At 35.3% G+C, this 12,544-nt stretch overlaps 1 protein-coding gene across 6 annotated transcripts in view; it reads left to right on the forward strand.

The window, feature by feature from the left end:
* Positions 1–12,016, forward strand: part of LOC125058431 (dynactin subunit 1) — a 47,770-nt gene extending 35,754 nt beyond the window's left edge. For all 6 annotated transcript variants that reach the window (XM_047662499.1, XM_047662500.1, XM_047662503.1 and 3 more), the window contains 12 exons: positions 273–404; positions 995–1,117; positions 1,519–1,658; positions 1,958–2,082; positions 2,565–2,603; positions 3,812–3,847; positions 7,593–7,677; positions 8,908–9,070; positions 9,144–9,263; positions 10,176–10,286; positions 11,151–11,251; positions 11,813–12,016. In XM_047662499.1, coding sequence (XP_047518455.1) covers positions 273–404; positions 995–1,117; positions 1,519–1,658; positions 1,958–2,082; positions 2,565–2,603; positions 3,812–3,847; positions 7,593–7,677; positions 8,908–9,070; positions 9,144–9,263; positions 10,176–10,286; positions 11,151–11,251; positions 11,813–11,897 — 1,260 coding nt within the window. In that variant the 3' untranslated portion in view covers positions 11,898–12,016. The remainder of the gene's footprint in view (positions 1–272; positions 405–994; positions 1,118–1,518; positions 1,659–1,957; positions 2,083–2,564; positions 2,604–3,811; positions 3,848–7,592; positions 7,678–8,907; positions 9,071–9,143; positions 9,264–10,175; positions 10,287–11,150; positions 11,252–11,812) is intronic.
* The last annotated feature ends 528 nt before the right edge of the window (positions 12,017–12,544 follow it).

Below are 12,544 nucleotides of genomic sequence, written 5' to 3' on the forward strand. Positions count from 1 at the left end.
GAGGAAAAGAGACAGACCGATTTAGTTTTAAATTTATAAAGAACATTTTCTATTAAGGAAGCGTTTCCAAAGACAATATTTTGATTAGAATTAAGTTAAAAAACTATTTATTTAACCAAATTGACCAAATGTTTTTACAATAAATGTAAAATTTAACATTTTTAACAGAATATATTGTCTTATGCGCAAACGCATTTAAATAAAACCTATTCGTTGAACAGGAAAACCCATATTTTTAACATGGAAAATCACACAATTTTGAAACGTTTCAGGACGACCACGGCCCAGTGAAGACGATTAAGCACGGATTGTCTATAGTGTCGAGTGACGTCATCAAATTGGCCAACTTCACTCAGGACAAGGAGTATGACGTCATGTCCCTCACGAACGTCGCACAGGACAAGGTGAGAGGGAGCGTGGCTTCTTATTTAAAGCTAGACAATGCTTGGTCCCTTCAGCGTTGCTATGTAGAATTTATTTACACCAATTTATTATATTTTATACAGGGAAGCGAGTAACTTAGTTTGAAAGTAAGAAAATAAGCTAGTAAGTTATTAAGTATGTTAGTAAGTCGGTTAGTAAGTTGTTAAGTCAGTCGTGGATAAGTTGGTAAGTTGTTAAGTCAGTGGGTAAGTTGGTAAGTTTTTAAGTAAGTTGGTATATAAGTCAATAAGTTAGTATATAAGTCAGTTGGTAAGTTGTTAATAAGTTGGTAAGTTAGTCAAATGTAAGTTGTTAATAATTTGTTAAGTAAGTAAGTCAGTTGGTAAGTTGCTAATAAGTTGTTAAGTAAGTGACTTGGTAAGTTGTTAAGTAAGTTAGTCAGTTGGTAAGTTGTTAAGTAAGTAACTCAGTTGGTAAGTTGTTAATAAGTTGTTAAGTAAGTTGGTAAGTTAGTAAGTTAGTGATATCCAGGCAACTCGTGCTAAACGAGAGCTTGACGTATCACTATAAACAATACCCGTGGTTCAAATACTTCCGTTGACGTTTCCAGCCGACGCCACCAATAGTACTGCGCGCGCAGCACGTGAAGAAGCAGCTGGAAGAGACGAAGACCCTCACCATTCGTCTCGAGAACAAGGAAGCGGACATAAAGGAGCTCAAGAAAATACTCAAGGCACGTAATTTTTTGTTTTATTGTTGTCTATGCGTAGAGGGTTTGTGCCAAGTGGCCAAAGAGCTCACGATAGGCGTGACCCACTAACAAACTGTATGAGAAACATTGGCCTCGTCACGTGACCATCTTCTATGATTGGGATCTGTATTATTCCTTACGCTGTAGATTGTATTTGATATAGAAATCGAATCTTTGTTTTTTTACATATATAACAGGTGGCGAACAGGAGGCTCACCTGCCAGAAGGCTCGCAAGTGCGTTGCCGGCCTTTAAATTTTTTTTTCAATTTTACGTTCGTTCTAACGATTTTCTTATATGCGTTTTGCGAAATTGTCCGTTACTGTCACATTATTGTGCGCTACACTTGACATATGACAGTTGACATTACGTATAATGGTACAGACGAAGCAAGAGGAGATATCGGAAATGCAGATCCGCCGCGACTTCGCGGAGAAGAAGCTGTCGACGGCCGCGAGGGACGCGGAGCTCAAGGCGCAAGAGCTGCAGAGGAAGCTGGAAGATGTCAGCAATCAGCTCAAGAGGTGAGGTGTACATACAGGTTCTTGGAAAATACAATAATCTTAGATTCAAAAACATTGGATTCTGTCAAATGGGTGTCATAGTTCGCGTTTTGTTTCTGAGTTTCCGCTTAAGTGCGACTCCTGTATGTCAGAATTTCATTATCTTTTGACATATTGTAGTCAAATTTAAAGAGTTGTCAAATCATTTGACATATTTGACAGTGCTCAAGCGGAGATTGTAACTTGAGATATTTTATGGTATTGAACTTAGTCTCCGGAGTCTGAGGGTTTAGCGCTACATGTGACTGACATAATTTCAGAAAAGAAAAGGAATTCGAAGACACAATGGACCACCTGCAACAAGACATCGACTCTTTGGAGAGTGAGCGGGGCGCGTTGCGGGACAAACTTAAGATGTACGCCAAACCTGGCGGACGAAACCACGGTCAGTATATACTTGCTATGTCGGTCACCGGTGTCCACATGTCAGACACTCGTGTCCAATTGTCAGGCACCCGTGTCTTACTTATGATAATTGGACGACTGGTTTGAGTCAATTAGTTGTGACATTAGTCCATGTTTGAACATTAGGTGTCTTACGATAATAGGCACTCGATTTACAGGTGCATACCCAAGTGGTTGTACAAATTAGTGTAAGAATGAGTTTGTATTATGGTTGGACACCGGTGTCCAACGGTTGGAGACAGTCCGTCTACAAAATTTTCCGGCAGCACAGACTTTACGCATCGATTAATATTAGAGGTCATGAATTTGTCTAAGATTCGGCTTTTAATATTACGGCCGAATACCGAACCGTCCATTGAGACATTTAAACACTGGCCGAATAATTTCGCCGAATATTCGGCAATCCGGTCAAGGTTCGGTATTCGGCAAGTCCAATTAAATAATGTTAATTGTACTGCGCAGCGGTGGCGCCACCAGTGCCGAGTTTGCGAGACTTCTCACGTAAGACTATGTTGTATGTTGTAACGTATGCATGCAAGTGTCGAGTTCAAACCGATATTTAAAATATGTTGAATCACTTTAGAGTCTAAATTTCATCAAAATCGGTTCAGTAGTTTTTGACATAATATGACAAGTATTGGAAGTCAGTTTTAATAATATCGGTTTGAAAAAGACACTTTGTTTCTAATTTTGTTAACCATTCGTTATTAATTTAATGTATTTTCATTTTTTTAATACAATTTAGTATGTGTTGAACAGCAAACACCGATAAAGGCATGCCAAATTAATAATATTTACCACAAAAATAACATTTTTAAGTTTGCGGGTACTTCAACTGGGACAAGCAAGTACCCGCAAAGTTACATACATTTTAATCGTTACTGATACAATATTCATAGAATGCTACCCTTTATTGGAACGAAGTTCCTTATCGCGCGTTGTGAAAGGGGGCTAGACGGAATAAATTCTTACGAAAAGTTGTCACGACACTTTTTTGCTATTTGCTATTGTAATACACCGGTTCTCGTCCGATCACTGAAGTTAAGCAACGTCGGGCGAGGTCATACTTGGATGGGTGACCGCCAGGGAACACCTCGTGATGTTGGCTTTTTTTTCGTCGTAAGATTGGTGTCGAGAAAATCTATCATACTGTTATGATACCAATTAACATATAAATTAATCGAAAGGAATTTCGTTCCATCCGGGTGTCCCTTGACACCTCTAAAGTTTTTATTTTTAATAAACATAAGTTTTAAGTAATAACCGAATTTAAAGTAGAAATGTTTTATTGATAGAACTTATTAGGGGTAGTTCCAGAGTCTTGCTTTTCAGCAAAGACCCCATCCCCAAGCGTTCTTTGTATGAAATTGAATATCAATCTTTAATTTTGATAAAAACTAAAATAATTAAAGTTTGAAAGTCAATGAAACGAAAAAAAGACAGTAGAAAGAGAGACATACATTCATAAGATTTAACGTGGGAGAAATATAATGCTTCCTATCTCTTTTTCTCCCACGTTAAATCTTATGAATTTATGTTCTGTCTCTTTTTACTGTCGCTTTTACATCGACTTTCAAATCACAACGCTAAAGAAGTTTTCACTTCAAAATCAATTTAATCCGCCTCTCTTTAAAACTATGTAAAATATATTTAAAAACGTCGAAAAAAATATTTTTTAAAACCAAAGACAATTAATTATCTATTTTTAGCGGTGGCAACACCAACGCCCATAAAGGAAACACCACGTAAGCATAACGCTTTCGCATGGAATTTTGTTGCCATTAATTCCATAGTGGATATGGAGCTTTTTAAATGGCCTCGATGTTTTATTGTCATGTGATAGTTTTGAATTGGAGATGGGTAACTGCGCATGTTCTTACTTAGATATAATTAGGCCCATCAAATGTTAAGTGATATCACCATGGACACTCTCAATGCCAGAACGCTCGCGCTGCCGGCCTTTTAAGAATTGGTAGATCTCGTGGATACTTCTGTGGACAGCTGGTTCCACATAGTGGTGATGGTGGCAGTCTGCCGTTACTTACTAGAAAGTTAAATAATAAAAAACGACGGGTTGCACTCCGGGAGTGCCGGCAGAAGTGAAAACTTGAATATTAACGTTGTACATTTTTGATATTTTGGAATGGTTAGGGAATAATTTTGCACGAATTGCTTTAATAATCAGTATAAAAGTACTATCATTTATGTGGTAGAATACAATATTTATTTATTGCGCTATCGTACACAAACATGACATTATATTAAATTAAATACGCCGCGCCAGCTGTCTACTCTCCATCCGTCTTACGAATTTTCGATCAGGTCACGTGTCCTGACGCGAGTTCAACATTTTTTATCCATTCCAAAAAAAGTGTACAACGCCGCTAAAGAAGTTTTCACTTCAAAATAGTAACATTAAGTGAATATTTTCTGATACCCATCTCTTAATTCACATTTGTTTGATAAGTTATTAGTCTGAAAAAATGTTTTTGACAATTTCACTTCCCACTTTCTTGATGGGGCTGATCTAGCGGAGGCATCATGGCATGGGAGTTATGACGGTTCAGGGTATTGGTTTGTCCCAATTTTTGAAGTTATACCTCTTTTGGCGCGTTAGGGAAAAATGATCAGAGTAAATTCTAATTCTGAATCTCGAGTATGGATGCCTTCCTTTTATTCCTGTTAAATTAATTTCCTGTTAATTTAGAGAAACTCGGGAGTAATGTCGGTTTAAACCTTCCTTCCTAAAAATATTATTTGAATACCACATTTACCCTTTAGCATAATACGGCTGCAATAACGTCGTCAATAATAAGAATAATTACATTCTTTTATTACACGCTTTATATTAGCTTCACCTGTATGTATGTATGTAACCGACTCCTTCGATTTTGACCCACTTTAAACGGACAGATTTTATTCAAATTTTGCGCACATGTCAAAGATCGATGACAATGCAATAATCCGAAAAAAAAAAAAAAAAAGGGTGCGTGTACTTATGTACGCGCGTAAGAAGTTATACTTCTTTGGCATTATTAGAAATAGATTTTGATTGCATGCAAATAATTAATTACAATTAAATAATCAAAGACTGGAAAAGGAGTCATTATAGTCAATAAAGTTCAGTTTACATTTGAAAAATTTAATAAATAAATATTTATAATTATTCTCTTACAAAATAAAAAAATTTTATAATTCATATTATAAAATTTTTAACACATTTATATTAATATAATTATATAAATGTGTTAATAATATAATTTGTAGCACATGCTACAGACCTGGATAGCAACTTTCTTTTATTCTATTTAGAGATAGAGATAATTTAAATATAATACCGGTGTCTTCCTTGTAGGTTTCTTTTGAGTTGTTTGGGGATTCTTGTTGATCAGTTCGGCATGATTTTCTTTAACCTTTCTTTAATCCTACAAAATAATGAAATTCTTAAGTTATGTTGTCACTGTTGTGCACACCTTTGTTTGGCTTTTTTAGTATTCAAGTTATGTCAAAACTGATTTATTACCTTGTCATTGTTGGCTTTATTTGCTTTTGGGATAGCAATTGTTTCCAAAATGATTTTATTTGTAATATCCTGAAATATATAAATAACATCTATTAATTTAAGTGTCATGGTGAGTGGTTCGCACTCAGGTATTAAGGTGTATTATACCCACTGTCCATTATAAGTGGGAATGGGCTCACTTCTGGCTGGACAGAGTTTCGGTACTACAAGAGCAACATGGATGTTTTGAGGTATTACAATATCTCTAACTACCCTGTAGGGGAATAAAGTATGTGCCTATGCTTGAGAGGTTGAGCCTTGAACATCACCATCATATTTATAATTAACATTCCTACCTCGACACCATCACAATCAAATTCATTGAAATCTACTTCAAACCGTTGCGGTATCATCTCTGCCATATCCATTGTGTCTGGAGAAGGTGATGGTGGCTTTGTTCCACCTCTAGTTTTTGATGTTTCACGGCGATAAGATGACAACTCTTTTTTTTTTATTCAATTTAGTGCACTTCCACTGAAATTGTTTTTTGTCTCTTGTCCTTATATTTGCTAGATTAAATCTGAAAAATTACATGTTTTGATTAAATAATGTAATCATTTTTTTGAGATGCAGGTACTTATTAAAATGTTTACTTCTCTGTAATATCGCTCCAAGCCTTCATTTTCTCCTTATTAGTATTCGTGCTTAAATCTTTGTTCTCAATTATTGATATATAGGGTCGTAGAATATTTCTAAAAAGTTGCTGTAACAAACGCAATAAACAAAAGTTAATTAAGTTCATGTTTCAGTTTTAATCAACAATAATACTCGATAATACATACGGATAGTTAACCTCAATTGTATTGAAGCACTCAGGAAGGTTGGCACAGTTTTTTCACAAATATTTTATCATATTAATTAGTATTGATTTAGATATTCAATTTCTGATTATAATTCAGACGCACATATAAAATTCGCACTTGTATAATGAAAATAACTAGGTACTTTTAGAATCTTTTATTTTAAACAATAATTCAAACTCCTATATTTGTTTAAAAGGTAAATGTCATTGTCAGATGTCAATTGTCATGGATATTCAAAATTCTTGTTACGCTGCTAAGCTAAGAAATAGAATATGCGTGAAGTTAGCTTATATTCTATTTCTTTTGTAGATTGCGCACGCTATAATCACACTCCGAATTTTGTGTCATAGGTGCGCGCGCATCGTAAAATTTCACTCTCATCAAATTTTCATAACGCGCCTAAAGAAGTATAACTTCAAAAATTAACTAAAAAATAAAAAATAAATAATGGTTAAAAAAAATAAAAAACACGCTGTTTTTAGCACATAAAACTAAAAAGTGAAAAATAATTCCTAATTTAGGCTGAAAGGTAATTATTTTTCACTTTTTAGTTTGATGTGCTTAAAAGCGTGTTTTTTTAGTTTTTTTAAACTATTATTTATTTAATTTAACTTTACATTTAAATACATTTATATTTCTATCATCCTATTCTTTCACATCTGTGTGCCCTTCTTTGGCAAATTCCTCCAAATCCAGTCATTCCTGTCTATACTGTGCCACTCTCTGCTATGTATCACCTGCTGTTTATCTGGTCTTCCTCTTTTGCGTTGATTGTACCATGGGCACCAGTTTACTTCCTTGCTCCACTTTTTTGTTCCTCTTGCCATGTGCCCCGCCCATTTTCAGTTAAGTTTATTTATTTTTATTGTGACAATAACTTAGTTGTACTTCTTAATGTGTTCTTCATTTTATCGTCACCAATACTCCCGCTGTCCTATTCATTGTCCGGGGTAAATGTGGTATTATTAGTGCTACCTTTTGCGAGACATGATAGCAACCCACATTTTCATCTAAATCTCTTTGCTTTGTTTAAAATAATAATTCATAATTCATGTGATTAACGTAAAAATAACTAAATTGTTTTATCCTTAATATGCTATGTTCAATAAATATTTGAATTTTTAGAGGAATCACCAGTGAAGGTGTCTCCCGGGTTGGTGACTGGTGAGGTTAACGAGGCTCTTCAGCATCAGCTCAAGGTCCTAAGTTGGTGAGTACCGTTTGTTTCTGTAAGTTCTTCTGTTTTTCGACCTTATTTTTAGAGCTTTTAAATGTCCACTATTATTTACTATTGTTACGGCTTGTGGCATATTTCAGTGAAGCCAACACCTATAGAATGGTCCCCCCATTTTTTTTTTCTTTTTTTTATACGAGGTGAAAATGCGCTTACGCAGGCCCGCATCAAGGATGTCGAGCTTGACGCGGGGACTGTGGGGCTGGGTCTACACTCAAAACCCTCTGCTATTCAGAGGGGTAGCGAGACCCCACCCACTAAAAACACCTCAGCCCTTCACATGCCCTTAATGGGCCCTCGGGGTTCGCTAGGCATTCTACCCAAGGAGAATGGTCCCCCCAGCATCAATTTAAAATATCCCAAATATAGATACAAATATATATTTCAGTTAAAGGCACGCTTAGACCTAAGTAATTTGGTTTAGTTTGGTGGTTGGATTATATAAATTGACGAATCGTAAGTTTTTTAAGAAAAAAAAAAATGTGTGCGTGTACTAGTGTACACACGTAAGAAGTGAAACTTCTTTATGACCTTATTTTTCGAAAAATGATCTACTATATGCAACTTTACAGAAATTGGTTAAATAAAGTTAAATTAGATAAAGTTTAACAAAAGGCTTTTATTATCATAGACATAGATACAAATACAAAATTATTTCATTTTACCTTATTACTACTAAGATTATTACAGAATTTCATTGATTGTAATAGAATTAATATACTATATATAATATATATTAATAATTATTACTATCATTGTTTTCGTTATTATATATTTTTGTATATATAATAAAGAATGGCTTCGAATCTCTTCGGATCAACCGTGGTAAAATGTGCCGGTAATTTTTTTTCCAACCCCGATAAAGAAGTTTCACTTCAAAAAATCTTGGGAAAAGTACCCCCTAAATAAATATTACTTCCTAAAAAACTCCCAGGACACACTGATTACCCCTAAACTTGGAGGAAAAACTCCCAAGTTGGTATTACTGCTGCCACTATTATTTGCTATTGTTGCGGCTTGTGGTATATGTTGATTTCCTGTATAGAAATTAGGATAAATAAAAACAATGACATATTGACACTATTATCTAATCACTAACTGTAGGAGTAAATTAATAATACCGAATTTGGGGAGAGTTTACATATCGTTCGCTATCTCTATCGCTAATACACGGCAAACAGGCTATAACCAGTGTAAAATTCCCAGGCGCGTGGAACGCGAACGTGCGGCTCGCATAGCGGCGTGCGCGCGCGCAGAACGTGTGGGCGTGCGGAGTCTTCGCCCGTTAGAGAACCCTGGGGCTCCGGCCGCAGCCGCTCGGAGGCACGCCGCCGCTCAGGTTGAAGCACAACTCTCCGCATTGCAAACGGTATGGAAGAATAAGAAGGGATCTCTTACTGATAGGCTCTAAAATATTAAATCACTCTTTGTATGGATTATAGGAATGGACGTTGTTCGTGGCTCGCTCCGGTCTCGTGAAGTTCCCAGAGGAACCAGGGAAGTATGCGCGTGCGCTCCAACAACACAAGGAGAAACAGAGAGAGATGAGAAGACGGCTAGAGGTATCTTTTTTTTGGAACGAAGTTGCTTATCGCGCGTTGTGAAAGGGGGCTAGACGGAAATAATTCTTACGAAAAGATGTCACGACACTTTTTTGCTATTTGCTATTGTAATACACCGGTTCTCGTCCGATCACCAAAGTTAAGCAACGTCGGGCGAGGTCAGTACTTGGATGGGTGACCGCCTGGGAACACCTCGTGATGTTGGCTTTTTTTTTGATACCAAACAACATATAAATTAATCGAAAGGAATTTCGTTCCATCCGGGTGTCCCTTGACACCTCTAAAGTTTTTTTTTACAATTTTACCTACCTACCTTGCTTCAAAATTGAACAAGAGACTTTACAACTTTCGAAAATTACAATAAATAAATAAATATAATAAATTAAAGTACTTTAGAAGTGCTCAGCTATTCCTTCATCATCAACAAATGCCGATGATGAGACGTTGGTTTACAGCGCTCACTATACTTTAATTTATAGTTAGAAATTCCTGTTTAGGTCTGGGCCTCAGACTTCTGTGCCTGACACGTTGGCTTTTTGGGTCTAAGACAGGCTGGTTTCCTCACGATGTTTTCTTTCATCGTTCGAGCGAATGTTACATGTCAATAACACAATGTAAACTTATGAACGTCAAAAAAGAAGTATACATTAAATGCTTCTAACTTTACATTTGGTGCCAGTTCTCAAATCAAGGGCGTAGAACGGAAGAGAAGAACTGGCAATCAACTCTCTGCCACTCTTTTTAATCGCCAAGTTTTTGTTTTACACAACGTTTGTAAGGAGCATTACACCATAGTGAAACTATATAATGTACAGTTTAATAATGGATGAATTTAAAATCGATCCAGTATTTGGAGTTTATTTATTAGACAAATCGCTCTTTGTATAAATAATTACAATTAATACGTTTCAGGAACGACTGCGTACGCTGCAGCAGGATGCGCGTACGTTGCTGTCCGTACACCGGCCGTGGCGTTGCGTGGAAGCTGACCTTACGGACTTCCCGGCGCCGGATCTTACTGCTGTAAGTCTACATGACTAACATTACTAAGAAAATTTTTAATATTTCTTTGCAATAAAGCTCCAAAACTACTGAACTGATTTAAAAAAAAATTAATTAAGAATCCTACATTATCCCTGATATGTTTTAGAATATTTTCAAAATAAATTGGGATCTGAATGATGGAAGGGCTTAAGCAGTGTTGCCAACTACAAAATATTACCCGTAGTACCAACTTAGAAATTCCCCTAAATATTGATTAAAAATCCCTTTGAGAAATATAAGAGCTAATTAAAAACACAAAACTTATGAACAGCTTGCCAGCCAGTGTGTGTTTCAATTTATATGTAATAAATGTCAGTACTCAGTAGTATCAGTATAGTATGTGTAGTACATATGTGCAAGCTGCACTAGATAACTAAATATATGAGAGGGTGAGACCTAAAAACCTAACAACCCTAATTCCTAAGCCCTACAGATATACCCATAAATAGTGAATATATAAATTATTAAGGGAGCGTTCAAGTATTACGTCACGCAATTTTTGGAGATTATTGACCCTCCCCCCCATGTAACGCGCCGTAAAATTTTTCTGTACCCAATAGTAAAACGTTTCGTGACCACCCAGTGACTCTTTATACCTAAAAGTTACCATTATGTATAATACTAAGAATAACGCGTAATTCAATCCCCGCCCCGCATCGTAACGTTTTACAAAAGGACCAATATTAATAACGTTTTGCAATTTAATTTATGACTTCCTGATATCATCATATCTTGGGTGAGATGTACATTTTATATGACAGATAATTCTTATTATAATACATAGAAAAATTTAATAAAAATTGTATGTACTTTAATAATTTTAATGTGTTTTTAAATTTCCAGGCTTTGACAGCGAAGGCAGTGGACATAGGAACGATCAAGTATCCGGCGCCCGCTGGTGCCACAGATGACACAATTTACGTCACGCCCACACAACTGGCCAGGTATTTCTATACTAATATTTATTTGTACGTTTGTTTGTGTGTAACGAATAAACACAAAAACCTACTAGGCTAAGATATAATATTTTATGTCGTTCAAATATATATATTCTTTACGGGTCAAAACGCGGACGTAGTATTTTTTTATGGCAATAATTTTAACTTTATGCCAGTGTCAAGTAAAAGGTAGGGAAACTACACGCGAGAAAAATAAACAAAGACTTAAAAAAGAAACACAGGGATAGACATAGTAATTTCACTTCACTTCACTTCACTTTATTTATAACGGCCACATGACACAGTAATTTCGAAAGGTCAGAAATTGACAGCTTGACATTTGAGAAGTGACAGTTGACAATTATTGACGTAATAAATCAGTTTAATCGCACTATTTAGCCTAAAGTATCTGTCTCTTTGTTACAGCGTAAAATCTATGATAGACGCGAAAGATTACATTTTAAAAGAGTTCAATATAATTGTATGTTGTGGCTTCGAATCCCAGGAAAAATATACGTAGACCCAAAATTCGATACGTTATTAATATTTATTTATCGATATTTTCAGAATACGGGAGTTGGTTGAAGAACTGAAGTCGGATGATGTACAACTGGACTTGAAACCGCTGGATAATACAGTTTGCGCGGCTTAACGGTTAAACAAAATTATAACTAGGAACTTCAAAAATTATAACTAACTTCAAAGGAAATTCCAGACATTTAACTTATTGAATTATAAAAATAACTAAACTTTTTAATTCTCCTATCAAGTTATCAAAAAAGCTTTTTATATAATTTAATCTATTATTTATGGCCTATATGTTTTTCATTATTTACAATGTTTTTTTTTTTTTTTATAATTTTATGGCCTGGTAACGAGACCTTTAAGCCAATTTACAATGTCTTATATGACCATAAACAAATTTAAGCTATTCTTTTTCTAAGGTCAGACACATCTTAAATGCGTTCCATATTTAAATGAGGTTTAGACAAGAACGAAGCGTAACAATTATACGGAATCACGTGACTATTGGTGAACTTATCACTTGTCTATGCTCAACATTTAAATTTGGAACGCACGTCTTAGATCACAATCGAATATGGAACGCTTTTGAATGACATGAATTATAATTTAAAAAAACCCTATCGTTTTTAAGGATATGTTCAATAAAGATTTTTTTAATACTTTGAGGAGCTCGGTCTGAAAAGTTTTTGGTACTTTTCGAAATATATAATATATGTTAAGCGGAACCTAAAACTTAGTATTATATAAAAAACGTTGTGTATATTATTGAATTTA

The sequence above is a fragment of the Pieris napi genome, chromosome 18 (assembly GCF_905475465.1).
Source record: "Pieris napi chromosome 18, ilPieNapi1.2, whole genome shotgun sequence".
NCBI lineage: Eukaryota > Metazoa > Arthropoda > Insecta > Lepidoptera > Pieridae > Pieris > Pieris napi.